Below are 27,661 nucleotides of genomic sequence, written 5' to 3' on the forward strand. Positions count from 1 at the left end.
ACTTCATGGGTGTATAGATATCTTTGAGGAGAATTGCAATGCACATTTATACAAACAATTACCCTTCACTCAATTATATCTTTAGGATTATACCGTAATAAAGGGATTCGCATCCATCCATAAACAAATTGTAGTTGTCAGGGAACATCAATTCAACGAATTTGCTTATTACCCATTTAAATAAATATATAATTGGTTATCTAGAAATTCAGCTGAATCCTTTTTTAATATCTTAATAGAAGTAAACTTGATCCACTCTCCACATCCCATTCGCTATCTCGAGGGAGAGGGGGAATGTATTGGTACAAGGTATCATGGTAACAACTCTTAACAACCACCTCAGAATAAGGACCAACTCCCTTAAACGACCACTATTTTTCAGCCAAATAGTTTCCTTCTATATTTCAATGGTAGTTGGTAAATCCAATCAACCTGCTAATTTGCTATTACAACCACTTTTATCAGAACCAATCAACGAAATTGCTCTTAATTGACACCAACCAAAGGACCAGTAATTTTCACATCGTACTTTATTGGGTGTTGTGGTTCGATCGGGTTTGTGTACAAGGCCATTGTGACCCACGTATCAATTCAGCTCTTGTTATTCTTATTTTCTCTTGATTCTTGATTGATAATAAGCTAATATTAAGAAGTTTCTGATGGGTCAATTGGTTATTGTTTTCGTATCCCATCATTGACGAAATAAACCACTGTGGAATATATTTTTCTTTCGGCAATGCTGAAATATAGCTGTCACGCGCGGCGGACTCTTATATCAGTAATGTGTGAAGGATGGTAATATTACTCGGAATCAACTATAAAGTAATCATTTAAAGAAAAACCGAATTAGATTCAACAAAACAAACAATTTGATACCAAGATGTAATATATTTTTAACACAAAATGCAACACAAGCAGCAAACTAGAGCTTTGTCACAGACGTGACTAATACCCCCACATTTCCGCATTGACACAGAATATTTTTCATGTTGTCTTCACAAAAAACAGCGGACATCATGCTCAATGTTTAAAACGCACATAGTGACCCCGTGACCTAGTTTTGGACCCGGCAAGGCCCATGTTCGAACTTGGCCTTAAGATGATCTAGATACAACTTCTGACCAAGTTTGGTGAAGATCTGATGAAAACTACTTTAATTAGAGAGCGGACACCATGCTCAATATTTAAAACGCACTAAGTAACCCCGTGACCTAGTTTTTGACCTGCCATGACCCATGTTTGAACTTGGCCTAGACATTATCTAGATACAAATTCTGACCAAGTTTGGTGAAGCTCGGATGAAAACTACTTGAATAAGAGAGCGGACACTATGCTCAATGTTTAAAACGCACTTAGTTACCCCGTGACCTAGTTTTTGACCCATATTCGAACTTTACCTAGACATCATCTAGATACAACATCTGACCAAGTTTGGTGAAGATCGGATGAAAACAACTTGAAATAGAGAGCCGACACTAAATACGGACCGACAGACCTACCGATCGACAGACAAGCTCACTCCTACATACTACCCTAAACTTCGTTTGTGGGGGTATAAAAACATTGTTTACAAATATTAAGTGCGCGTGCGCATTACGTCATTATTAACACGTTAAACGACAAGTCATATTCTTTTCCACTAAAGCAGCAGTTTTTTAGTATTTTTTCATTATTTCTTTAAAATTGGGGACGTAGTCTAGACGTACGATAAACAGACAACAGGTTAGTGGCTGATCTTTTTGATATATATCAGGCTCGGCACGAATAAAATAATAAACAATGTTTGCTTAAAATAACTTTGGGATTTTCCGTGTAGTTCCATTGTCATATTCTATTTTAAAGGAATTAATTGACGAATAAGAAAATGTATGGGATAAATCGAAGGCTCGTGGTTCAGATTTTCTAAGCCTTGCAAAATAAGCTTCGCTTAATTCGGCACCGACCTAGTATTCTCTATGTACACACTTAAATGATTCAAAAAGGCGAATAATTCAACACTTAGGATAATTTTGTAAGATGGTTTTGTTCATGATAGATATAAAAACCGATCTGTATGCCAAATATTTATTCAAATGGATAAGGTAACACCAAAGAGTTGTTTAAAAGAATCGTGATTTAATTAACGGGAGTGATTGGAAATCTCAGCGGCAGTTGGCCCAAATTGTATTTATTGATTACTGTTATATTGCATGCCTTACGTTTGTGTATTATTTGTCCACCAAATTCACGAAAACTCAACATTAAGACCATCTCGCTAGTATGACCATTTTTAAAAGGCCCACAGTTGGTCTTCATAGCGAGGTTTCACTGTATCTGCAACTTTGAGTTACCAAGCTAGGCTTTTGGGATTTAAAAATGGACAATTAATGTTACAAGTTTGAGTGATATCCCTCAAGCAATCACGAGAAACTAGCTTTCCAAACAGCTCAATCCTGCATATTTAAATTTCAATGTGTAAAAATGCGCAAAACTGTGACACATTTCATAATTAAATAGTTGTTACCAAACCAAGGCAATTGGGTCCATTCCATATACTTTAAGTTAAAATGAAATCCCTCAAGCAAATCCTGAGAACACTAAAAACAGAAAAACGATTGCTTTCCTTTATCGGCCATATTAAAATTTGCATGTGTTAAAAGGCTCGTTATTATGACACATTTCAAACTAGGATTACAAATCTTGGTCTAAGAGAGCATTTTAATAAAGTGAACAAATCTTTTAAGTTAGATTAAAATCGCTTAAGCAATATCTTAGAAACAAGCTTAATGGCAAACTTTACCTTAAATCTAAGTCATGACATCGACGCTACGGCAAGTATAATAGCTTGCTTTTTCTTTCAAAAGTCGACCTAAAAAAGTTAACTTTCACAAAGAGATTGGATTCAATTAAGAAGAAAACGTACATAAAGAATACTGCATTATTTTCTTTATTATTCAAAATGCTTAAATTCATTGGTTTTAAGTTAAAGAAATGTACATATGTACACAAATGTCTAACCAAGTAAAGAAATAAATGATTTACACATCATAACAATGATATGTTTCAAAGATCTGAATGGAAATGGAATTCAATAATGTAGACAGGTGGTGATATAAAAGTTGTTGCTACACAAAATGAAAACACAGACATGCATGCTTGAAAGCATAACAAAACCGATGAAAAACCTAGTTGGGCTTAAGAAATAGGGATGAATTTATGAAACTTAATTAACCATGTCTGGAATGAACATTGGACAAATTTGCAGTGATTTTAGATGACATTTAAATTTATTGTCGTCCTGTTGCTTAAAAGATAAACACACAGTACAAAGATTTTAAGTTGAGACATTGCCAAGAATTGGCAGAACTTATACCAAAAGGAGTCCATTTTGCTTGCCCTTAAAACATGAATTAAGCCAAAAAAGTTACAGGAAATAATGCACTAACCAAATGAGCATTACTAGACATCAGACATGAAAAGAAAGGAAACACAAAGGCAATGAAGTAGTTATCTGTTTTGTATGTTCCATATAATGACGACATTGGATGCCACAAATAATAGCCTGGCTTGCATGGGAGGAAAATGTCCTACCTCCACTACAAGGTTCAATGAATTTTCCAATAAAACGTCTATGATCATTTTTGAAGTAATAATAAATTGTGCTCATGCACACATGGGCACTGCATTTTTTAAGCAATTATTTTGTAAATCCATACCAGTATACAGTTTTGTGATTAACCCGAATTTTATAAAACAGCCAAAGTTCTTGTTTCTATTGCAACAAATACTATTCTAAAAATGAATACAAGAAATGTAATAAATCCATTTATGCCAAGTTTGATGCCTTTGTTATCCTCACATAATAATTTAGTTATAATTTATGTTCAAAATGTTTAGAACAAAAACAAAATGCTTTACATACTGATTGATTTCAGTGTTGTTACGAGCAATCCATAACAAAAACTATTCAACAAAAAGTTGCCAAAAATTATTATACCTTATTCAATGCATTTGTTGTTGTTGTTTTTTTCCCATCTTGCATACATCTAGTTGAAAAAAAAACAGCATACTGGTATTGATTTTATTAATTACTACTAGTCTTCTTCTAAAATAAATTTAACTAAGTCTGGTAGGTATACTAACTATTCATGAAATATGAAATAATGAAATCCAAAACAAATTGTCAATACAAATTCATAATATATATGTATACTGCTCTGATTTCAAAAAAAAAACGAAACAAAAACAGCACTGTAATGTATAGTATGAAATATACATCTCAATATACAACCATGCTAATGTTTCCATAAATATTCATAAATAATAAAATGACTAAATGATATTATATACAATAGAAATTGTTATGGCAAATGACTGAAAATAGGTAACAATTGTGTTCTTCTTGTGAGTTTCTTTTGATGTTTTTCATACACAGAACAAAAGAGTTGACCCAGTGTTATTCATGCAAGTTGTGTGCTCATGTGTTTTCATGTTCTGCTGTGTTAACATCCTGCAAAATATGGATCTTGTCTTGCTTATTCTCTCCAGCCGATACTGCTTAAGTATTTTTTTTGTATTTCTATATTTTACAATTTAAAAATAAATAATTTTAATTATTTATTTTCTTTTTATGCAAAATGGACTACCAAAGCACAAAGAGGAAAATATTTGTTATAAGTTGGATCTTTAAGACCTTTAGTCATAACTTCGCATTTCTTTGTAAATATATTTATGTAATCCAATAGTCTTAGTGTTTGAAATTTAAGGTTTCAATACTGGTACATGTTTTTAAATCTTGTAGAAAAGACTCAACACTACTCTCATGGGTTTTCTCGGGTCTTACAAAAAAGAGCCCATTTTTTAATACTAATAAATGTATCTTATTTTCTAAAGTTACTCATTAAAAGTCACATCATAATCTCATCCGTGTAAAAACAAAGCATCTGTTATTTCTTACCAGATTAAAACCATTCAAGACCAAAAACAGCTTTCAAAATTATATAGCAGAGTACATAAATTTTAGGATTTTTAGAAATTAACTCAACTTTATAACCAACGAACTTTATGTGAATTTAAGCTTTGTCTACTAAATGTGTAAGCCTAGAAACACCTGGCGCCATGACATGGATGCAGATGCTAAGAAGATGGGCACAACTTGGGGGTAGCTGGAGGGACTCGCCCAGAACCGAGACACCTGGCGGAAGCTGGTTGGCGGATCACAGGCGCAGATGATGACTCATGATGACTACATGTGTAAATATTGTTCAGTGCTTGACAATAAGGTCACACTTCACTAATTTTAAAGGCCCAGGCATATTTCATTGTAATTATGAATTATTGACCAACTTGCTATCTGTAGGCAAGCTAAACTATGTTGAGGTTTCCCAATAACATCTGTTTAAGATGCAAGAAAACATGCTGGTAGTAAGCATTACCATTTTGTTAAGCAAACAAACCAATTTTCATCAAGATATGAGTTTATATTTTCCAAAATTCGAAAAAAAAAAATTAATTAGATAGTATTACAAACATATGCACCATGTTTTCAAATGAAATCTAATAAAGTGTTAACCATCTCTGTTTTAAAATATTATAAAATGAAATGCAAGTAAGAAGACAAGTCTAACATATTTAAATCTTGTTTTTCCTTGAAATTTGTTCATGACAAACTTCATAATGAATATTTACACATTTGTGGCAGCTTTTGTCCTTTCTTAAAATGTCATCATAGTGAAAGAATCCTTGAAGAGCTTTGAAATTTAAAGTATTACTTTACATGTAAAGTACTAGTAGATGCTGTTCAAAGAAAAACTTGTTCCCATGAAATCGTGTCAAACTAATTTAAAAGAAAATTTCACTTTGAACGAATAGAATAATCTAGATACATTTACTAAAGAATTATTTGAATATTTTTTAAATGAACAGTAAGATGAGTTAAATGATTCATAAATATAAATGACCAAATAAAGGAATTATAACAAACCAATGAAAAACAATGAAAACATGTGTATAACTATGAAAACATGTGTATACTTATGCAAATAAAATTAAATGTGTGGATAACATAGAAACATGTACTATTTATCACAACAATGTTCACATTCAAGCGAAGAAGATGAAAAACAATGAACACAAGGTATGTACGCACAATTGGTACTTAATTGTTCCAACTTTCAGTTAAGCTGCAATCTTGCACAAGGCTGTAAACAGCCTTTACACTTAAAAGATTATTGGACCATTATAACAGCAAAAAAGTTAGTGTACACTTTGACTTAATTTACGCCTTCTTTTCTTTATGAATAATAACATTTACTTCTGTGTTCTTTTGTACCAATTTCAACTTTGCAAGCAATTCACTCATGTTCAAATACTGAGTCTGCCCGGACTCTTTCTGCTCCATGGTTAAGTGGAAAGGGATCCACTGTTCAGGCTGCTCTGTGTTTTCGTTATCATCAAGGATAATGGAGGCCGAAGATTTCTCCGGAATCGCCCAGGTCAACTCTTTCAGGTTTGGAAGTTTCTCAATGGCTGCCAAGGTGTTGGAATTCACTTCTGATGCCTGAAAAAAACAAATAAACCCCAAAAATGTAAAATATAATTGGCAAGTGTACAAAGCATTATGGTAAAGAGGTTTAATTGGGCATGATAGCACATAAAAAATAAAAGCATAAGAGCACGAAACACCAACAACAAAAGCTGTTTTTTACACCTTTACTTGCATCAAACGATAGATTGTAACACTTAAATTGTCAAATGCCCAGTAGTGGTTAGGCTCTTAGCAATTATAATTGAGCAATAATGCAATCATCACAATGGGTGCCGCAATATTTTAATTGTAAGAAAAGGCTCGAAGCAGAAATGGAAGGTTGGAGAAACAAGAGCAACGCCTTGCGGGTGCAGACCGCTCATCTATTTTCTTTTTAAAGGTGAAGGGACTCTCATTTTCAATCACAAAGGAGGAAGGGATGGAGTGAAGAGGGGTGTATAGTCAGGGCCCTCAATCCATTTTAGGGGAAGCGGGTCGCTACCCATAGCAGGGGGAATTTTCGCGGCGTTTCCCTTTTGGGGGGATTTTTTTACTTACTCTCTAATTATATAATACATTTGTACATGTTTGCACTATATTTATTGCTTTTTCATAGTTAAGTATGTTTGACAAGATTAAATTAAATTGAATTGAGATATAATAAACATGACACACATTTTTTTTTTTTAGGGGGAATTTTTACCCCAAAAAGGGGAAAAAAGTATACTTTTCAGGGGGGGGGGGGAATGCGGCCTAATTTCGGCCGTGGATTTGACAGATTGAGGGCCCTGATAGTGTGGGGGTGTGGACATTTATTACATTATCTTCCAAAAATGCGAACAAATTCAAAAAAAAATAAAAAATCGGGGGGAGGTGGGGGGTGGGGGGAGGTGGGGGTGGGGGGATTCTTGGGTGCGATGGTTGGACGGTATTTCAAACATAAAATAATAGAAATAAATAATAAATATTTGTGTTTTTTAACCGTTTCAAAAAAAAAAAAATTAGGGGGGTGGGGTGGGGGTGTTAGTGTGAGGGTGTTGTGGTCATTTGTTAGATGATCTTAAAAAAAAAAAAAAAAATTAGGGGACATTAGGGGGGGATTCGGGGAGGGGGGGAAGGTGGGGGGGGGGGATTCTTGGGTGCGATGGTTGGACGGTATTTCAAACATAAAATAATAAAAATAAATATTTGTGTTATTTAACCGTTTCAAAAAAAAAATTGGTGGGGGGGGGTAGGGGGGAGGGCACGGGGGATGGTTTGGGTGGAGTCTACTGTGGTATGTCAGGTAAGAGTAATTTTGTCAAAGTATCAATCAAATCTAATCATAAATAAAGAAGTAATGGCAATTTTAGCAAAATTTAATAATTTGACCTTAAGAGTCAATGTCATTCAAAGGTCAAGGTAAAATTCAACTTGCCAGGTACAGTAACCTCATGATAGCATGAAAGTATTTGAAGTTTGAAAGCAATAGCCTTGATACTTTAGAAGTAAAGTGGATCGAAACACAAAATTTAACCATATATTCAAAGTTACTAAGTCAAAAAAGGGCCATAATTCCGTAAAAATGACAACCAGAGTTATGCAACTTGTCCTTTTACTGTACCCTTATGATAGTTTGCGAGTGTTCCAAGTATGAAAGCAATACCTATGATACTTTAGGGGTAAAGTGGACCAAAACACAAAACTTAACCAAATTTTCAATTTTCTAAGTATAAAGGGCCCATAATTCCGTCCAAATGCCAGTCAGAGTTACATAACTTTGCCTGCACAGTCCACTTATGATAGTTAATAAGTGTTGCAAGTATGAAAGCAATAGCTTTGATACTGAAGGAATTAAGTGGACCTAAACACAAAACTTAACCAAATTTTCAATTTTCTAAGTATAACAAGATGTGTTTGTGAAACACAATGTCCCCCTATATGACGTTTGACCTTGAAGGATGACCTTGACCTTGTGAAGGATGACCTTGACCTTTCACCACTCAAAATGTGCAGCTCCATGAGATACACATGCATGCCAAATATCAAGTTGCTATCTTCAATATTGCAAAAGTATTCATAAAATAAGCGATTTGGGCCACATATATTTGACCTCTGACCTTGAAGGATGACCTTGACCTTTCACCACTCAAAATGTGCAGCTCCATGAGATGCACATGAATGCCAAATATCAAGTTGCTATCTTCAATATTGCAAAAGTATTCATAAAATGAGCGATTTTGGCCACATATATTTGACCTCTGACCTTGAAGGATGACCTTGACCTTTCACCACTCAAAATGTGCAGCTCCATGAGATACACATGCAAGCCAAATATTAAGTTGCTATATTCAATATAGCAAAAGTTATTGCAAAATGTTAAAGTTGGCGCAAACAGACCAATCAACAGACCAACAGACCAACCAACCAACCAACCAACAGACAGGGCAAAAACAATATGTCCCCCACTACTATAGTGGGGGACATAAAAAGGGCACATAATTCTGTCAAAATGCCAGTCAGAGTTACATTACTTTGCCTGCACAGTCCCCTTATGATAGTTAGTAAGTGTTGCAAGTATGAAAGCAATAGCTTTGATACTTAAGGAATAAAATGGACCTAAACACAAAACTTAACCAAAATTTTCAATTTTCTAAGTATAAAAAGGGCACATAATTCTGTCAAAATGCATGCCAGAGTTATCAACTTTGCCTGCCCCAGTCCCCTCATGATAGTAAGTAAGTGTACCAAGTTTGAATGAAATAGCATTGATACTTTCTGAGAAAAGTGGACCTAAACGCAAAACTTAACCGGACGCCAACGCCGACGCCAAGGTGATGACAATAAATAGCTCATAATTTTTTTTCAAAAAGAGCCAAGACCCATCTTGATTGTATCACCCAGTAGATTATAATGTTCACCTCAACAATCACATACCCCTACAGACATATGTATACATAAACTGAGCCTCGTTCTGGGAAAACTGGGCTTAATGCACATGCCTAAAGTGTCCTCCTAGATTAGCCTGTGCAGTCTGCACAAAGAAAATTCTTTTTGAAACAAAAATCCAGTTTAGGCTCAAAGTGTCTGATAAGACTGTACAGGCTAATCTGGGGTGACACTTTACATAGTTTTACCTGAACGAGGTTCATTTTAACCTGATACGCAGTAGATTGTACTCACAAAGGTAGAGTTATCAGGGAGGATGTAGAATCTACGGAGACTGATGAGATCAGAGATGTGGTTGCCGAATGTGTAAGCCACCGTGAAACAGTAGAGCTCCAGCTCCTCTAGCCTGTAAAACATGGAAGATGGTTAATGGGAAAACAGGGCTTAATGCATGTGCCTTAAGTGTTGTCCCCGATTAGGGATGACACTTTCTGGCTTAAGTGATTTTTTTTGTTTATAAGGACTTCCTTTAAACAAAAAATTCCATTAAAGCAGAAATTGTCCTCCCTAATTGGCCTGTGCAGGCCATAGGTACTTGAAACAAGAGGGCCTGAAAGGCCCAAAGTCTCTCACCTGAGATAACAAGATACTATTGGGACAAATCTTCTGACCAAGTTTCATGAAGATCGGAAAATAAATGTGGCCTTTAGAGTGTTAACAAGGTTTTACTATAGCCATATAAGGAAAAATGCCCTGCCCCCTGGCAGCCATGTTTTTCAACCAACCGGCATCATTTTTAAACTCTTTCAAGATATTATCGGGATGAATCTTCTGACCAAGTTTCATGAAGATCGGACAGTAAATGTGGCCTCTAAAGTGTTTACAAGATTTTACTACAGCCATATAAGGAAAAATGCCCCGCCCCTTGGAAGCCATTTTTTTTAAGCAAACATAATTATTTTCCAACTCATCCAAGATATCATTGAGACAAATCTTCTGACCAAATGTCATGAAGATTGGACAATAAATGTGGCCTCTAGAGTGTTAACAAGGTTTTACTAAAACCATATTGCCATATAAGAAAAAATGCCCCGCCCCTGGTGGCCATGTTTTTAAAGCAACCAAAACCATTTTCGAACTCATCCACGATATTATTGGGACTAATCTTCAGACCAAGTTTTATGAAGATTGGACAATAAATGTGGCCTCTAGAGTGTTAACAAGATTTTACTATAGCCAATATATAGCCATATAAGAAAAAATGCCCCGCCCCTTGGCGGCCATGTTTTTCAACTAACCGGCATCATTTTCGAACTCGTCCAAGATATTATTGGGATGAATCTTCTGACCAAGTTTCATGAAGATCAGACAATAAATGTGGCCTCTAGAGTGTTAACAAGTCAAATGTTGACGCCACCAGCGGAAACAGACAATGCACGACGGACAAAAGGCGATCAAAAAAGCTCACCATGAGCACGTTGTGCTCAGGTGAGCTAAAAATGTGTTGGTCTTTTTTATATAATATTGTTGATTATATATACAAGGACCATTTTTTTAAGATTTATTATATATTATAATATAAGGACTAATTTTTTTATTTAAGTACATGTGGTGCCGACAGCACAGGCTAATCTGAGATGATATGCTAAGCTATGCATTAAGCCCAGTTTTCCCAGAATAGTGCTCAATGTTAATTTAAGGCAGTTTCTGAATTTACCTCATGTGGCTTTATCAGCAAGTAGAGTATCTAAAAATGTGTTTCCATTTCAAAAGATAAAACAGGTAACCTTGTGACACCAAATTGTTAATTGATCACAATGTCTTTTCAATATGTGACAAAGTTGGCAAACAGATACATCTAATAAATAGATACAGTATCCATAAGATCACTTACCACAATCCACTTAAGATAATCTTAATGGCTGGTACTTTCTGTCTAGAGCCAAATATGCGAATAAACATTCTTAAGCATTGTTTTCCCACAATATAATGTCATAATGTTAAGTAATTTTGATAATCAACCAAAGTTACAAAGCCTAATTACTGAGGGAGTTTTAGATGAGTATGCTCTATTTACCACTACCTGGTTTGGGATAGAAGCCAATTAAGACTCATTGGTTTAGGATAGAAGCCAATTAAGCCTCATTAGTTTAGGATAGAAGCCAATTAAGCCTCATTGGTTTACGATAGAAGCCAATATAGCCTTATTGGTTAAGGATAGAAGCAAATTAAGCCTCATTGGTTTAGGATAGAAGCCAATTAAGCCTCATTGGTTTAGGATAGAAGCCAATTAAGCCTCATTGGTTTAGGATAGAAGCCAATTAAGCCTCATTGGTTTAGGATAGAAGGCAATTAAGCCTCATTGGTTTAGGATAGAAGGCAATTAAGCCTCATTGGTTTAGAATAGAAGCCAATTAAGCCTCATTGGTTTAGAATAGAAGCCAATTAAGCCTCATTGGTTTAGGATAGAAGCCAATTAAGCCTCATTGGTTTAGGATAGAAGCCAATTAAGCCTCATTGGTTTAGGATAGAAGCCAATTAAGCCTCATTCTGTGAAAACTGGGCTTCATGCATGTGTGTAGTGTCGTCCAAGAGTAGCCTGTGTAGTCCACAGGTTAATCATAGATAACACTTTACACTTTTATAGAACTTTTTGTTTAGAGGAAGTTTCTTCAAAACACCAATTCAGTGTAGGCGGAAAGTGTTATCCCATGCTTATTTATGATTACAGTTTACCCACATGCATAAAGGCCAGTTTTCCCAGAAAAGGCTTCAGTGTATGTACATACAGCATGAGATTGGAGAGTGCGAGGCCAAGCCCGGTGTCCGGGATGGAGCCACCATGTTCCAAACGCAGACAGCGCAGGCTAGACAACTTCTGGAGGTGGGAGTATGTCTGGAAACAAACAAAACAATATATGTAGTCAACAATACAAAACTTTCATTAATGTGATTTTTTTGTCTTTGTGAGGAAAGTATTATGCAGGCTGTCAAGTGACCTTTTTTCAAAAAGTAGGAAAAAATAGAAACTACTTTTGCAAGAAAAGTAGGAAAAAAGTAGGAAAAAGTAGGAAAAAGTAGGAACTTTTCCCTCAAAAGTAGGAATACATAATACTTATTTTTTAGACACAGGTCCAGGAAACATAGCTTGAAACAGAGCAGGAGTGCCATCACATGTTCTGTATGGATACCCACTTGAAGCTACCTTTAGGGCCCAGAAGATTTCAGCCTTTTGTACCTGTTCCTTGTGTGATGGATGTACTTGCATACAGATAGATTTATCCCCACAACCCTGAGAGCTGCTTGGCTTTTGGGCACTTCCTAACAAACGCTTTTGTGAATTATCATGCATGTATTTCATGTTTTCCTTGTGTTTTTATTCATCTGCATGACTTATAAGTTGATTAGCACCAGAATTACTACAAGATGGACTTCATTCAGACAGTACAATATCTTGCAAACTCATTGCCGGTATCTCTCTTGCACCATGATCCCAGTGTTTTTCCACTGTTGTCCAACTTCTCCATCCATGAAGGGTTAAACTTTGTTTTCCCACTAGGAATTTTAGCACTTGTAGTGTATCTATGATAATTAAGTTTCAAGCAAAGCTACCCTGATAAAGAAGTATACATGTAATTAGATGCTGTTCATTTTGGTGTATCATCAAATAAGTGGTTAGAGGTCTTCTGTGTATCGATATAAAAATGGTAATTATATTGTGCATGTTATATCCTTAAGCAGAAGACCAAATTTATTTAGTGATACACCAACTTGTTGTACAAGATTAATACTAGTATATAAAGCAGTGTAAATGCTCTGCTACATTGTGAAACCTTTAAATTGACAATTGACCTTTCGACAGCCGATTGATTGACAGGCTTATTAACCAATCAGATTACAGCATAGATTAGGCCCGTTACTATCCGCCATTTTGTCCGTCAAACTCGCCGTTGTCCGACACATAAGCTTATACGTAATTCTGTGTTTTAAACAAAGAAAATGGTTAAAAGGTGCTGTTATGGCACTTGTTATTCAGACACAAGGTATCCAGAACGGTTAAAAGATGGAAGTACGTTTTTTCCGTTCCCTCAACCGGGTACTAATCTTGAAAAATTCAAACGTTGGATTCGTCTTTGTTGTCGTCCACACGAACAGCTTAACCTCAACATATTAAGCGATCGCCCGAAAGCAAAACACAGTCGTTATAATAAGATACTACGCGAAAATAGAAAATGTAAGTTTTGCAACGGACACGTTATAAAAAAGAGTATAACTTTGTACTTGTTTATCCTCTATATAGACAAATTAGAAAGGAACATTTAAAACCATTTTTCAAAGGTGGCCAACGTTAAATAAATTTGACATTCTAATGCAGTCGGCAAATAAATAAGACATTAATAACTTTGCTATATTTTTTTTAATGCTAATGAAATGCGTAATAATAAAGACAATCAGTTATTATTTTTAATAATATCACATAGAATAAAACATTTTTTATTTCTTTCGGTTAAAGTCTTCCAAATTTAATGTAAGTTAAGAAACTATTTTAAAATGCGCAAGTAATTATCAATAGGGGCCAATAAGTGTCATTTTACACCATATGTGGGCTTTCTACTTATCCGTTATCAAAACAGATGCCGCAAACTGTGAATGACCCTTTGAAAACCCGGTCTGATTAGCGAGTTTTTTTGTACATGAAAATTCTTTCAACTTTTTATATTTTAAATATTACAGAAGATAGTTTACGAGGAAATAATAATATATAATAATATATTGTGTATGTTACTTTTTTGACGACTTTGACTATGTTTTACGATTATAACAATGCTCATGAGTCATTTTGACCAAACGCATTGTAGATATGTGTTATATCGGATTTCAATAAAAACGTTCTTCGTCTTCTATTATAATAAATTTACTTACCTGTGCCACATTTGCGATGTTGCCATCGGTTGCAAAAATTAACGGCTTTTAATTAAAAAACTGAAACATCTATTACTCAAGGAAAAATATTGTGACTAACGAACAATTCATACTGTATGCGATAATTGGCGATAATTTTGCCGACTTTGATGATAAATTTAACGGCTTTTAAGTAGACTAATAAAAAAGTTTTGACTATTTAATAGATATGATAATTATATTCAGCACCACTATTCAATGATAATAAAAACTATTGTATGGCCTTTCTGGTATACCATGAGGCCTTTTTGGTTCACTTATGCGGCCGATTCGCGTAGCCATTTTTATGACGGACTTCGGCGGAGTGACCCCCCTTGAAATCGGTGGGCGTGGCTTCACTCTAGCTGTCGAAAGGTCAATAGGGTGCAGTTATAATGACTTAAGTTACATTCAAAATGACTGGTCATTGCAGAGCAGATTATGCAACTGGAGATAGGACCTTATCACCTGACATCTTTTATGACAGCATTGATTAGGCAATGAAACAGTTGCACTACATTGTTTATTCCAGTTTCAAATAATGGCTTTTACATTATTGATGACTTTGCGGGAGTGTAATAATGCCGTTTAATAATCAGTGATTTTTTTTGCTCAAATTTACAGCCGATTTTCGGCTGCTTCCCAATCGCAAAAATACACGTTTTTTCCCAAAAATCTGACCAAAATTTCCCCCCCAAAAAAAAACTTCCAAAAAATAAAAAAAAAAATTTTTTTTTTTTTTTTTTAGAAAGAAGTCTCATATAACTTAATTATAATTTCTTAAATCTAGGTCTCAACTTTATTTTTTAAACATCTTACAGAATATATAACTTGAATTTAGTCATTTTTGTCCATAAATCATTCCCAAACTTACCACTTTTATTGATTAAAACAAGGGACAAAATTGTCACAAAACCAGGTTTTCATTGTGAAAAAAAAATCTGATAAAGGGAGAAAACTCAAACTGAACTTTTGAAAAGAACAAAAAAAATTAACCCCCTTTGTAAGTTTTTTTTTTTTTTTAAATCTATTTTTAGTCGTGGCGACCTTGACATTGGAGATATTGACGTGATTCTTTCGTGGGACACACCGTCCCATGATGGTGAACAAATGTGCCAAATGATTTTAAAATCTCACAATGAATGACATAGTTATGGCCAGGACAAGCTCATTTATGGCCATTTTTGACCTTTGAACTCAAAGTGTGACCTTGACCTTGGAGATATCGATGTAATTATTTCGCGCGACACACCGTCCAATGATGGTGAACAAATGTGCCAAATGATTTTAAAATCTGACGATGAACGACATAGTTATGGCTCGGACAAGCTCATTTATGGCCATTTTTGACCTTTGAACTCAAAGTGTGACCTTGACCTTGGAGATATCGACGTAATTATTTCGCGCGACACACCGTCCAATGATGGTGAACAAATGTGCCAAATGATTTTAAAATCTGACAATGAACGACATAGTTATGGCCCGGACAAGCTTATTCCGCCAGCCCGCCAGCCAGCCAGCCCGCCAGCCAGCCCGCCCGCATTCGCCAATCTAATAACCAGTTTTTTCCTTTGGAAAACCTGGTTAAAAAATCCCAATTTGACCAGACTCCTTTTCTAGGAAACTCCCTGAACATGCACTTAAAAACAATATCACTTCTGTTACTTATAATCCTATTTATAATGCTTTATTTTTCCCAACTTCATGATTCATTGCGCTATTTTTCCCAATTTCACGGTTTATCGCGCTAATTTTCCCAATTTAAATGGCACAGGCTGTAACAAATTAAAGCAAAAAAAATCACTGATAATTTTAATACTTCGCTTTAACACCTTGAAGTTACCTCACTAGCTATGGCATCATTAGACAAGAATTGTGTTTGTCCGAAACACAATGCCCACTATTGCGCAGCTTTGAAATAAAATTTCAATATATCATTTGGCAGGTTTAGAAATTATCTCCCTTTTAAAGCTTATTACTTCCCTTGGATTGTATTTTTTAACTTTTGACCTTGAAGGATGACCTTCACCTTTCACCACTCAAAATGTGCAGCTTCATGAGATACACATGCATGCCAAATATCAAGTTGCTATCTTCAATATTGCAAAAGTTATGGCCCATATTAAAGTTTTTGGACGGACACACACACACACAGACAGACAGACAAACGGACTGACAGTACAATTGCAATATGCCACCCTACCGGGAGCATAAAAATGTATCAGGGCATTTAGGCCCTGTGCATTTATCTTTAATTACTAAACATGATGTACCTATGATATCAATAGAACATCATATCCGTTGTCATGTAATACAGAATTTATTACATTATATTTGTAAATGATGAAAACTCTGCAAAGCATCAGTTTTATCTTTTTTCCAATAACTTGTGTAATAAATTCCATATTACATAACCACTCATACAATACATGTATCTCTATATCTCTACATTCCAAACAGCAATATCATGTAAACATGCATAAGGTTTGGTCAAATTGTTGTCAATGGAAACAAAATAAAACTGGAATGAACAATGGGTTCCCTCAGCTCTTGCATCACTGGGAACTGTGTAAGGTAGTGAAGTCTGCAGTGTACAAATGCTAAGGAAGTAAACAAGGCACTATTGTTACTTCAAAAAAAAACTTGTCAATAATTTTAAAAGTTACATAAGAAATAAATAGTTATGCTCCTGAAGAGGTGCTAGCAGACAGTCAGCATGGGTTGTCAGGTCTCATCTAGATGAATGCACATTAACAGGGATACAGTCATGCCATAGATTCATTCATCCTGCAAGTTTACTAAATAAACTCTTAAAAAAAATAAAATTCTCCATTGAAAATGAAAAAGTAGGAATAGTAGGAAGATTTGGTAAAAAAATAGGAAAAAGTAGGATCCTGGTGAAAAAGTAGGAAATAGTAGGAAAAAGTAGGAAAAAGTATGACCGCTTGACAGCCTGTATTATGGAAACATCCTTCACCGCATGTTCATCCTTTCTGCTCTCTTGATCATACAGTCCTCATTTAGTATTAACCAATCATTCTGGAAATGTTTTTTGACATCAAATAGAGACCAAATTTGACAAGAAACCGTCGGAGACAGGTGATGCTCCCCAAAGGTTTTTTTTTGTCACAATATTGCACTATATATTCAGATAAAAGGAAACGTCTTGAGGGGCATAACTTTGGACAAAATAATACGATGGATGGTTTAGCAACTTAAAAATTTCAAAAGGCCATAACTCTCTAAATAAATCATCTAACCAGAACCCACAAATTACATGTGCATCTCCTCAAGGTAGTAAAGCTTCCCCTAAAGCTTCATTGAATTCCAGTCATTAGTTGCTGAGAAAATGCCCGGGCAAGAATTGCACTATATGTACAGTTAATGGTAAATTTAAAAGGGCCATTACTCTCTTAATAAATTATCTAACCAGAACCCACTAATAAAACGCACATGTTCTCTTGGTAGTGAAGCTTCCCATAAAGTTTCATTGAATTCCGGTCATTAGTTGCTGAGAAATAGCCCGGACAAGAATTGCACTATATGTACAGTTAATGGAAAATTTTAAAGGGCCATAACTTTGTGAAAAATCATCTAACCAGAACCGGCTGATAATATGCACATCTCCTCTTGGTAGTGAAGCTTCCCATAATGTTTAATTGAATTACGGTCATTAAATTGCTGAGAAATAGCTCAGACAAAAATTGTGCACGGACGGAAACACGCATGGACAGACGAAGCGGCGACTATATGCTCCCCCCAAAAATTTTGGGGGAGCATAATAAAAACCTTTTTTAAAGTAACTGCGCTTTGTTTATACAATAAAAATGCCAAAATCATCAAGTCTACTCTTAATGTTTGTTGACAAAAAATGGAGGACAATTTAAATAGCCAAATCAACCAAGAACTTCAGAAATATTTCCCTTTCTTCACAAAATTCACCATGTAAGCTGCCTTAATTAATTCAATTTTCACAGAAACTTTAAAAAAACTGTCATCATATATTTGCAGTCCAGTTTTACAAAGAGAGTTTATATCTAAGTTACCTTTGAAAGATTTCTGTATGATACGTTACTTTCTGGTTACCAGATATTTGAATATTTTGTATATGTAAATCTTGAAGCAAAATGTATGTCTTAAATCTCAAAATTTCTCTACATGTAAATTCAACTTCATTCTTTTTATTTCTGATTTTTAAGAGATATTAATGTCATAAATCCTATGTGCTGATCTATAAGGGCCAGATTTCTCATACATTTCTATGTACATAAAGTACAGCAAAATTTATTTAATTTGGTAAATAATATACTTGAGACGGTGTCCCTTTAAAATAGTTGGAAAAGCAAAACCGAGTGTCCAAAAAATTGTGAAAAAACAATTTCAGTTCTCAAGATTTCCATTGAAAACAATGGTTACACAACACTGGTCATACCTCCTGGGTCCACTTTGTACAGTCCCCCAGGGCCAGGTCAGAGAGGTTGCTCAGCAGTGATATGAAGCTGAACTCTGACCCCTCCACCTCCCTCAGAGACGTCAAATGCTGCAAGGATCGACAAGATTTTACTAAAAATGAGCCGCGCTCTGTGGAAAAGAGGTTTAACTCTTTCAGTGCTGGAACCAAATTTTGAAGGCCTTTGCAAACCGTTTGGATCCAAATGAGACGCCACAGAACGTGGCGTCTCATCAGGATCCAAACTGTTTGCTATAATGATAGTATTCTTTGAAAAAAATCGAAGAAAATGCTAATTTTAGAAATTCAGCAGACGACATTTTAGCAGACGACACATTTCCCAGCATGCAAAGGGTTAATGCATGTGTGAAGTGTTGACACAGTTGTCCTAGTTTTGCCTGTGCTGACTGCCTAAACTAGAATTTTGCTACGAAGAGAATATCTTTAAACAACAAGAGCACTGCATAACGGTTGCCACGCTCGGCTGCGGGTGCAGTTTTGAATAAATGAAAGCCTGTAAGATTTATTTTTTTTAGAGGTCACAGTGACCTTGACCTTTGACCTAGTGACCCAAAAATGGGTGTGGCATGTACAACTTGTCAAGGTGCAGCTACACCCTGGGGACTACCAGGCCAGTTATTTCTTAGTCTCACTTCAAAAGTGCTCAGTTTTTCTTCAGAATATTTTCTTGCATTTTGCTGTGATACTTTGTTTGAGGCCCCTTACCAGTACATGCTGTCAATTCTTGCTTATTCACATATCTTAATGAAAATTTGTTATTTCGTTTTTAGAATATTAACTTATGTATTTCCGTGATACGAGTCAAAGGTGTGATTTTTTTTCAGAATATTGACTTGCTTATTTATGAAATACCAGTAAAGCGTGTGACTTTTTCCGAAATACTGACATGCGTATTTCTCTAATAATGTCAAAGGTAAGATTCTTTCAGAATACTGACTAGCACATTTCTGTTATAACAGTCAAAGGTGTGATTTTTTTATAAGAATATTGACTTGAATATTTCTGTGATACGAGTCAAAGGTGTGATTTTTTGTCAGAATATTGACCTGTATATTTGTTACCCCACTAAAATGTGATTTTTTTCTTCAGAATATTTACTTGCGCATTTTTCTGTGATACCAGTGCTAGGTGCCTTACCAGGGTGGTCAGTTTTGAAAGCACGCCCAGGTCGGCCAGTCCCCCACTGAAGCTGAACGAGGGTAGAGTGAGACCGCCCAGCCCAGAGAGGCGCAGCTCCCTAAGTCCAGTCATGCACGAGAACTTGGAGATGTCCAGTTTTGTGGGGCTCACCCTGTGAAGTGGGGTCAAGTTTTGATGAGGGAATATATCACAAATTAAACTCTTTTACCACAAAGTCAAAATCTCTTTATGCAACCAGCAGTAAACCAGAACAGCCTGCAAGTAACTCGCAGTCTTTACTTGCAGTCTGTTCAGGTTTTACGCTGTTTGCTATTCATCAGTATATAAGGGTTGTAAATAATGCATGTAAAATTTGAATCTACGTGCGGTAAAAAAAAGTCTTAAATTTAATTTGATTTTCTAAGGGATTACAATCACGTCAAAGAGCCTATCTGAGTGGTAACAGATCAATACATGTATATTACAAGGACTTCATGTAAAATTGGACATAATGGGAAAAGGAAGAGATACATCTTCATTGCTATTTAAATTATCATTGATAAGGTGCCAAAAAAGGCTATTATGAACAAGAGTTTATATTTCCATTTTTAAAACCATTTTTGTGTGAAATGTTCTTCACAATATTAATATAATTTATTGTCACACCAAATTTCTGCAGATGGTGGAGTTGTTTTAAAATTCACAATGACCATTTTATGACTATCAAACATTTAAGATTTGGGGTGTGATTAAATAACCTACTCAGGAGAAAAACATGCGTGACCCTCCCACAGTGTTCAATTTAACTCATCATGTGTACATAGATCTATCAAAAACGGTAATAACTATTTGTAAAATGAGTTTGACATTGAAAGAGAGAAAATCTCCTTAAAGGAGGAAAAATACCATCACTGATAATAGCTCACCAGTCATCATTGGACTCCACAATTTTCTCAGCACAGAACCCTTCCACGTTGACCAGCCGTGAGCACATGGACTGCAGGGGAGTGGACGGTATCACACCAAACGTGATGTGCCGCAGCGTGGGTACGTGCTGTAGGGACACTAGCAGCTGGTGCCATGTACGATTGGCTTCATCCCCCACGTGACCCAATCCATCCAGATTCTGCAACCAGATGGAAGTATAATTTTAGTTACTATTGTTTAATAAATAATATTGTTGATTGTTATCACCCTTTAAACAAATGTCTTTGTTCTTTTGATCCCCCTTTTCATATTGTGTTGCCATTACAAATTGAGCAGTCAATCCTTATAATCTAACAAACAAGAGGGACTGAAAGGCCCAAAGTCGCTCAACTGAGATAACAAGATATTATTGGGACAAATCTTCTGACCAAGTTTCATGAAGATCGGAAAATTAAATGTGGCCTCTAGAGTGTAAACAAGGTTTTACTATAGCCATATAAGGAAAAATGCCCCGCCCCCTGACAGCCACGTTTTTCAACCAACCGGCATCATTTTTTAACTCTTCCAAGATATTATCGGGATGAATCTTCTGACCAAGTTTCATGAAGATCAGACAGAAAATGTGGCCTCTAGAGTCCAAGAGGTGTATTTTTTTGGTGTGCCAATCAGTCGATAGAATTTTCATCCCCTCAGACATGCCCTCAATCCCACCTCTTCTAGATTTACAAAAGGCGGCAAGAATACTCGTCTAAAACTTGGGCAACATTTTCTTAAATTTGGATTAAAAAATGTTTGCTTAAATGTTGTCAAGTAAATTATGAGCCAGAATAGCAGTGATTTGGCTTCTAGAGTGGTTTCCTTCAACAATACCTAGTAACATTTTTTGTGAATTTTTTTACCAAGTTACCAAAATTCTGACTCTGCCTAGATAATGCAAATATGAATTCTGATTAAGTTTTATATTGCCTGGTAATAAATGTGGCTTCAAGAGTGATTTACGGTTTTTCTTAGATTTTATCTGTTGATCTATTTTCTTGACACATATATCCGTAATTTAAGGCAGAACTATTGTTGTTAAGATAAATATTCTGATCAAGTTTCATCAATAATGATACAACAGTTAGCTAGCCAGTAAAGTGATAATCAGCAAAATATTGACAAAACATGACAGAGGGCCCACAAAGCCTTGCAAATAGTGGCCAAAATAGCTGACCTTGACACTTCATGCTTGAGTGTTCTAAAACGCACGAGTGATAATGTGAAAATTGTTTACTATAAACCATGACAACTGTCAGGCAATAATACTAACAATTCTCTGGGCAAGTCTGCTCCCTATGTACTGAAGGGCCTTCTGCATGTCTGAGATCCTGCACCCTTTAAAACTGACCCGCCTCCACTGGAACACAAAGATGACATGTAAAAACATGAGCCACACTATAGGAAAACTTTATGCCTTGCGTATAGTGTAGCTATATGCCTTGCGTATAGTGTAGAACCTGACTGTACAGACTTATAATGGACAACACTATCCACTTGTATGTGATATTTTGTTTAAAGTAATTCCTTCTTGAGGAAAAATTCAATTAATGTGGTAAGTTTCGTACCGGATCAACACTTAACGCACACTCATTATGTCCCATTTTCTAAATGGGAAACTCATATGTATCTGTGTAAGACAGACTCTAAGAAAGTCAGATAAATCTGACCAAAAAAAACACAAAACAAATCACAAATATTTGGAGGTTGTCCAACATATGGACTGTAAACAGAATAAAACAGTTAAAAGGTTAAAAGCAAGAATGTCTGATATATTGACCCAAACACTAAAATGATTCTCACCTAATCAGACAATGTGTCATACAAGTCCTCTTGAGGTTTTGCAGTTTGGTAAAAAACATTTTGACATGGTTAATTTTTTTAGCATATGCAGTAGTTAAATGTGTTACTACCAGATTAGGTGACATCGAGATCAGTCTCCAAGTCCGGCACACTTCGCTGCACCTGAAACATGATCACATCAGTATGGGAAATAATTCAAATGAAAAAATTTCATCCAGAAAATCATTGCACAACTTTATATTCCAAAGGTTAATCAACAACAAAACTCAACAACATTCATAAGAAGTGTGCAGACTTGTACATGTTCATTTTAATTGCACAATAAATGCCCTAATCTACAAAGTACAGCTTAGAGAACTTTAAAATTCTATTCAATTCAGTTTAAACATATGCCTCCTTGAACAAGAAACCGTCGAAGACGGGTGATGCTCCCCAAAGTTTTTTTTTGTCACAATATTGCACTATATATTCAGATAAAAGGAAACGTCTAGTAGTTGGGGGGACAAGAATTGCACTATATGTACAGTTAATGGAAAATTTCAAAGGGCCATAACTCTGTGAAAAATCATCCGACCAGAACCGGCTGATAACATGCACATCTCCTCTTGTTAGTGAAGCTTCCCATAAAGTTTAATTGAATTCCAGTCATTAATTGCTGAGAAATAGCCCGGTCAAAAATTGTGCACGGTCGGACAGACACACGAACACACGCTCGGACAGACGAAGCGGAGACTATATGCTCCCCCCCAAAAAAAATTGGGGGGAGCATAATAAAAAAACTTACCATGGTAAAACGATTTAAACTAAAATAACTTTTACTTTTGATGAATTACTAATTGTTTCTATTCCATCCTACTCTTTTTTATATCTAGTTCTGAAAAGCGTATAAACAAGCAACAATTTGTACCTACCGCAACAAATCCTTCAATTGCAGATAACGGAAGATTACAGTCATCACGTCATAACCTCCATAAAGCGCTTTTATCATACAAAACTTGCTGTAATATTTAGACTTCCTGATGTCACTAGCCCTTGCCCTTTTCACTGATTCCAGTTTCTCTGATGGCCCATTAGCAAGTGAATCATCCGTTGATTTCTCATTTGACACCGACAGATCCATTTTTTGATCATCAGCAGCGGGAAATGTGTTCAGAGGCAAAAATACTTTAAGACCACCATTTGACTGAAAGAACGCTGACGGAGGCACATAGATTTGTTTGTTGTTTATCTTTAACGATAGGGCTTTGTTCAAGTTTAACCTTTTTACAACGGCGTGGGGTAACGTTAACAACTGACCATTCATCGGGGCCACATGCTTCGCATTGACAACTACGGGTCCACTCGAAGGGGTCTCACCCACAGCTAACCCATGAGATGTTGTCACGGGGACAATAGAAGTTGGGCCCAATAGTGATGGCACAGTTTGCAAAGGCTGTTGAGATTTGTTCGCTGAGTTCATTGAAACAAGGCCAGGCAATGGCGGGCCTGGATTCTGAAGAGGCTGATACAGTGAGTTAACAACAGGCATTCTGGGGGCACCATATGTCATAAACCTGGTTGTGTTTACGACAGGTATTCTTGGCATGGTGCTCAAGAGAGGATAAGCTGGGTTTATATTAGTGTTACCAGAGGTGAAACTAGTCGGCCTGGGAGAAATCGTCTTGAACATTTTGTCCTGCCCACTAACTGTCATTACGGGATGGTCTGGACTGTTGATTTTATTCAGAAGAGCAGCTTTAAGACCTTTCAAGGCATCACTACTCGCTTGCACACCATCAGTGTCATAATTATCAAAAGGTTCCTGTTTGATGGAAGCTGCTGGTTGAATGGGGCATACTGATGATGAAGAAACAGGAGTTAGACCTGCCATGGATAAGGCCAAGGCCACTGAAGGTGAAGAAGTCGCAGGAGTGGACTGAAGCGAAGAGTTCAGCAGTCCCATTCCTGAGACATTTGGATTCGAGAAGTGAAAAGGGATACCACTAATGGTGGTTGACAGTGGGACATTTGCCTGGACCATTTTGATAGGTCGAGAGTCCCCTGATGTTGCTCCCAACTGGGATAAGATCATTGGAGCGTTAACCTTCATCACCATGCTGTCATTGGAGGAGGTCACTGTGGGGTTGAAATTTCCAAGAGAGTCTTGGACATCCTTGCATCTCTGTGAACAAAGGGATGAAGAAAATATTCAGTACATACATTTTTGGTGCCAATAAAAAAATATAACAAGTTATGATGGAAAGACGCATAAAACAAATTCTGTAAAATTATTTTTATTTGTGGGTCATTTGCTTTTGTGGGTGGACCGATCCATGATTTTTATATCCCAAAAATGTACGCCCAACATTTAAATGTTTTAAGACTCCATGCAAACATCCTGCAAGAAGTAGAGGTATTTTTAAATTAGTGCTGTGTTGCTATGATATGCGGCACGTATGAATACAACACTAACCTAATATACCTTGCCAATTCCTTGACTGGAGACACAAAAATTTATTTGGCCACCCCTTGATAAGGTCAATGTTGCACGTAAATCAGGATAAACTCAAATAGGCATACCCACATTTTGTGTTCACTTGCAAGAAAAGCATCTTTCATTCTCTTTACCAAAGAGATTTTCCATTCAAAGTTGTGTCAGCAGAAACATTTAGAATGCTTAAGAAAATGAAACAGTAATAGATAAGAATGATGCAAGTAGCTTTTCAGCTAAAAAACAGTGATTATGCAAGAACTTTTTTGATGTTTAAATTGCAGGGATTGAGAACTATTATTACTTGCTATTATATGCTCATGGTCATTCTGCCTTTTTGCATATAAAAAACGTTTATTGGATAATAATACTAATCATGCTGATTGTCTACAAGAAAATGTGTGGGCAAAACTGTTAATTTTGTTGATTGTATACACAGGAAAATCTGTACAAATCATGTTAACCCTATACCACTCAGATATGCACTATGACACATTTGAAGTCCTTTAGAAGATCAAATTAAATTTAAGACATTCCTCACTAGATACAATTTTTGAAGGCTTTATATCCAACCATAAGGTACTCATGAGCAGCAAACAGCATAAAACCAGAACAGACTGCGAGTTACTCAGAGGCTGTTCTGGTTTTATGCTGGTTTTGCTTTTGAGCAAAAAAGGGGTGAAAAATGCAGCATGAATGAAGACTGCGTAGTGGATATGGTGTCTGACTAGCGACCAGGACGTCACAGATTCGATCCCCACCGTGGAAGCCTTCTTTAGATCTCCCCCATAGACACCAAGTACTGGTTCTTGTCCCAAGAAACAGTCTCGAGAACATTTCAAATTAGCCTTAGGCTTTCTATGCAATTAAATCAAATGCTAGGTTTAAACTTAGAATGCAGCAACTGCTCTCACCAGACACACAAAGTCGCTGTCCTGCCCAAAGTAGTTGACACACTCATTGTGGAAGAGACACATGCACACGTTGCAGTGGAGCATGGGAGGTATTCCCTCCATCCCTGGACATCGCATAGAGCAGAGGTTCTCTATACCTGTGTATGGAATGGGCCTGAAAGTAATTAGGCGTGAGATTAATTAGGTATTCCCTCCATCCCTGGACATCGCATAGAGCAGAGGTTCTCTATACCTGTGTATGGAATGGGCCTGAAAGTAATTAGGCGTGAGATTAACTAGGTATTCCCTCCATCCCTGGACATCGCATAGAGCAGAGGTTCTCTATACCTGTGTATGGAATGGGCCTGAAAGTAATTAGGCGTGAGATTAACTAGGTATTCCCTCCATCCCTGGACATCGCATAGAGCAGAGGTTCTCTATACCTGTGTATGGAATGGGCCTGAAAGCAATTCAGCGTGAGATTAACTAGGTATTCCCTCCATCCCTGGACATCGCATAGAGCAGAGGTTCTCTATATCTGTGTATGGAATGGGCCTGAAAGCAATTCAGCGTGAGATTAACTTGGTATACCCTCCATCCCTGGACATCGCATAGAGCAGAGGTTCTCTATACCTGTGTATGGAATGGGCCTGAAAGCAATTCAGCGTGAGATTAACTAGGTATACCCTCCATCCCTGGACATCGCATAGAGCAGAGGTTCTCTATACCTGTGTATGGAATGGACCTGAAAGCAATTCAGCGTGAGATTAACGAGGTATACCCTCCATCCCTGGACATCGCAAAGAGCAGAGGTTCTCTATACCTGTGTATGGAATGGGCCTGAAATCAAATCAGCATGAGATCAACTGTCTTGTTAGTTTTGTGTTTTATTTTTTACTGTTTTTAACAGTATTTCAATCATAGAACAGCATAAATTGTTCAACCTTTACTAAAGAATTTAAGTCATACAAAAGCATTAATTGTTGACCTGGTTCTATAGCATTTTAGTCATACAACATCATAAATTGTTCACCAGGCTTCATAGTAATTCAGTAATACAACATAATGAATGGTTGACCTTGCTTAAGTTACAAATGTAGTTAAGAAATTCAGTCATAGAACAGCATGAATTGTTTCCCCTGTTTAATAGCATTTCTGTCGTACAACATCATGCAATTATCATCCTGTTTAATACAAACATCGTGAATTGATCTTTCTGTATAATAGCATTTCAGTTAACAACAGCCTGTCATATACTATTTAAGTCACTACGTGTTCAATCAGTGATTATTCCACACTTTAAACATTATTTGAGTCATATTGTGTTAGTCATTTAAACATTAATTATCCTCACTTTTAATGCGTCATCCTTGACATGACTGAAGTGGTAAACAAGCACTAATTAGATATATAAACATAGCAATAATTGAGAAATGCCGTACAAGAATCAAAGATAAAAGGAAGTTGAAGTAGAAAATTATATCATGACTAGACCTGACACCAGTTTTCATGTCCTGCTGGAAATGAACTCACAAATACTGGATTGGTAAATACATGTACTTAACAATTAAAATGGTATAATGTGCCCAACAGTCAGAAGTGGCAAAACTTTTAAAAGCTTACAAAGG

At 36.2% G+C, this 27,661-nt stretch overlaps 1 protein-coding gene across 1 annotated transcript in view; it reads right to left on the minus strand.

The window, feature by feature from the left end:
- Positions 1 to 2,903: 2,903 nt before the first annotated feature.
- The window catches only part of LOC127871906 (uncharacterized), a 44,607-nt gene continuing 19,849 nt past the window's right edge, over positions 2,904 to 27,661 (minus strand). The window contains exons 8-17 of the mRNA XM_052415187.1: positions 26,055 to 26,208; positions 23,582 to 24,831; positions 22,781 to 22,832; positions 22,141 to 22,227; positions 20,831 to 21,030; positions 19,923 to 20,076; positions 18,747 to 18,854; positions 12,163 to 12,269; positions 9,668 to 9,779; positions 2,904 to 6,538 (exon numbers count right to left, since the gene is read on the minus strand). Of these exons, the coding sequence (XP_052271147.1) occupies positions 6,257 to 6,538; positions 9,668 to 9,779; positions 12,163 to 12,269; positions 18,747 to 18,854; positions 19,923 to 20,076; positions 20,831 to 21,030; positions 22,141 to 22,227; positions 22,781 to 22,832; positions 23,582 to 24,831; positions 26,055 to 26,208 (2,506 nt within the window). The 3' untranslated portion in view covers positions 2,904 to 6,256. The remainder of the gene's footprint in view (positions 6,539 to 9,667; positions 9,780 to 12,162; positions 12,270 to 18,746; positions 18,855 to 19,922; positions 20,077 to 20,830; positions 21,031 to 22,140; positions 22,228 to 22,780; positions 22,833 to 23,581; positions 24,832 to 26,054; positions 26,209 to 27,661) is intronic.

This window comes from Dreissena polymorpha, chromosome 3 (genome assembly GCF_020536995.1).
Source record: "Dreissena polymorpha isolate Duluth1 chromosome 3, UMN_Dpol_1.0, whole genome shotgun sequence".
NCBI lineage: Eukaryota > Metazoa > Mollusca > Bivalvia > Myida > Dreissenidae > Dreissena > Dreissena polymorpha.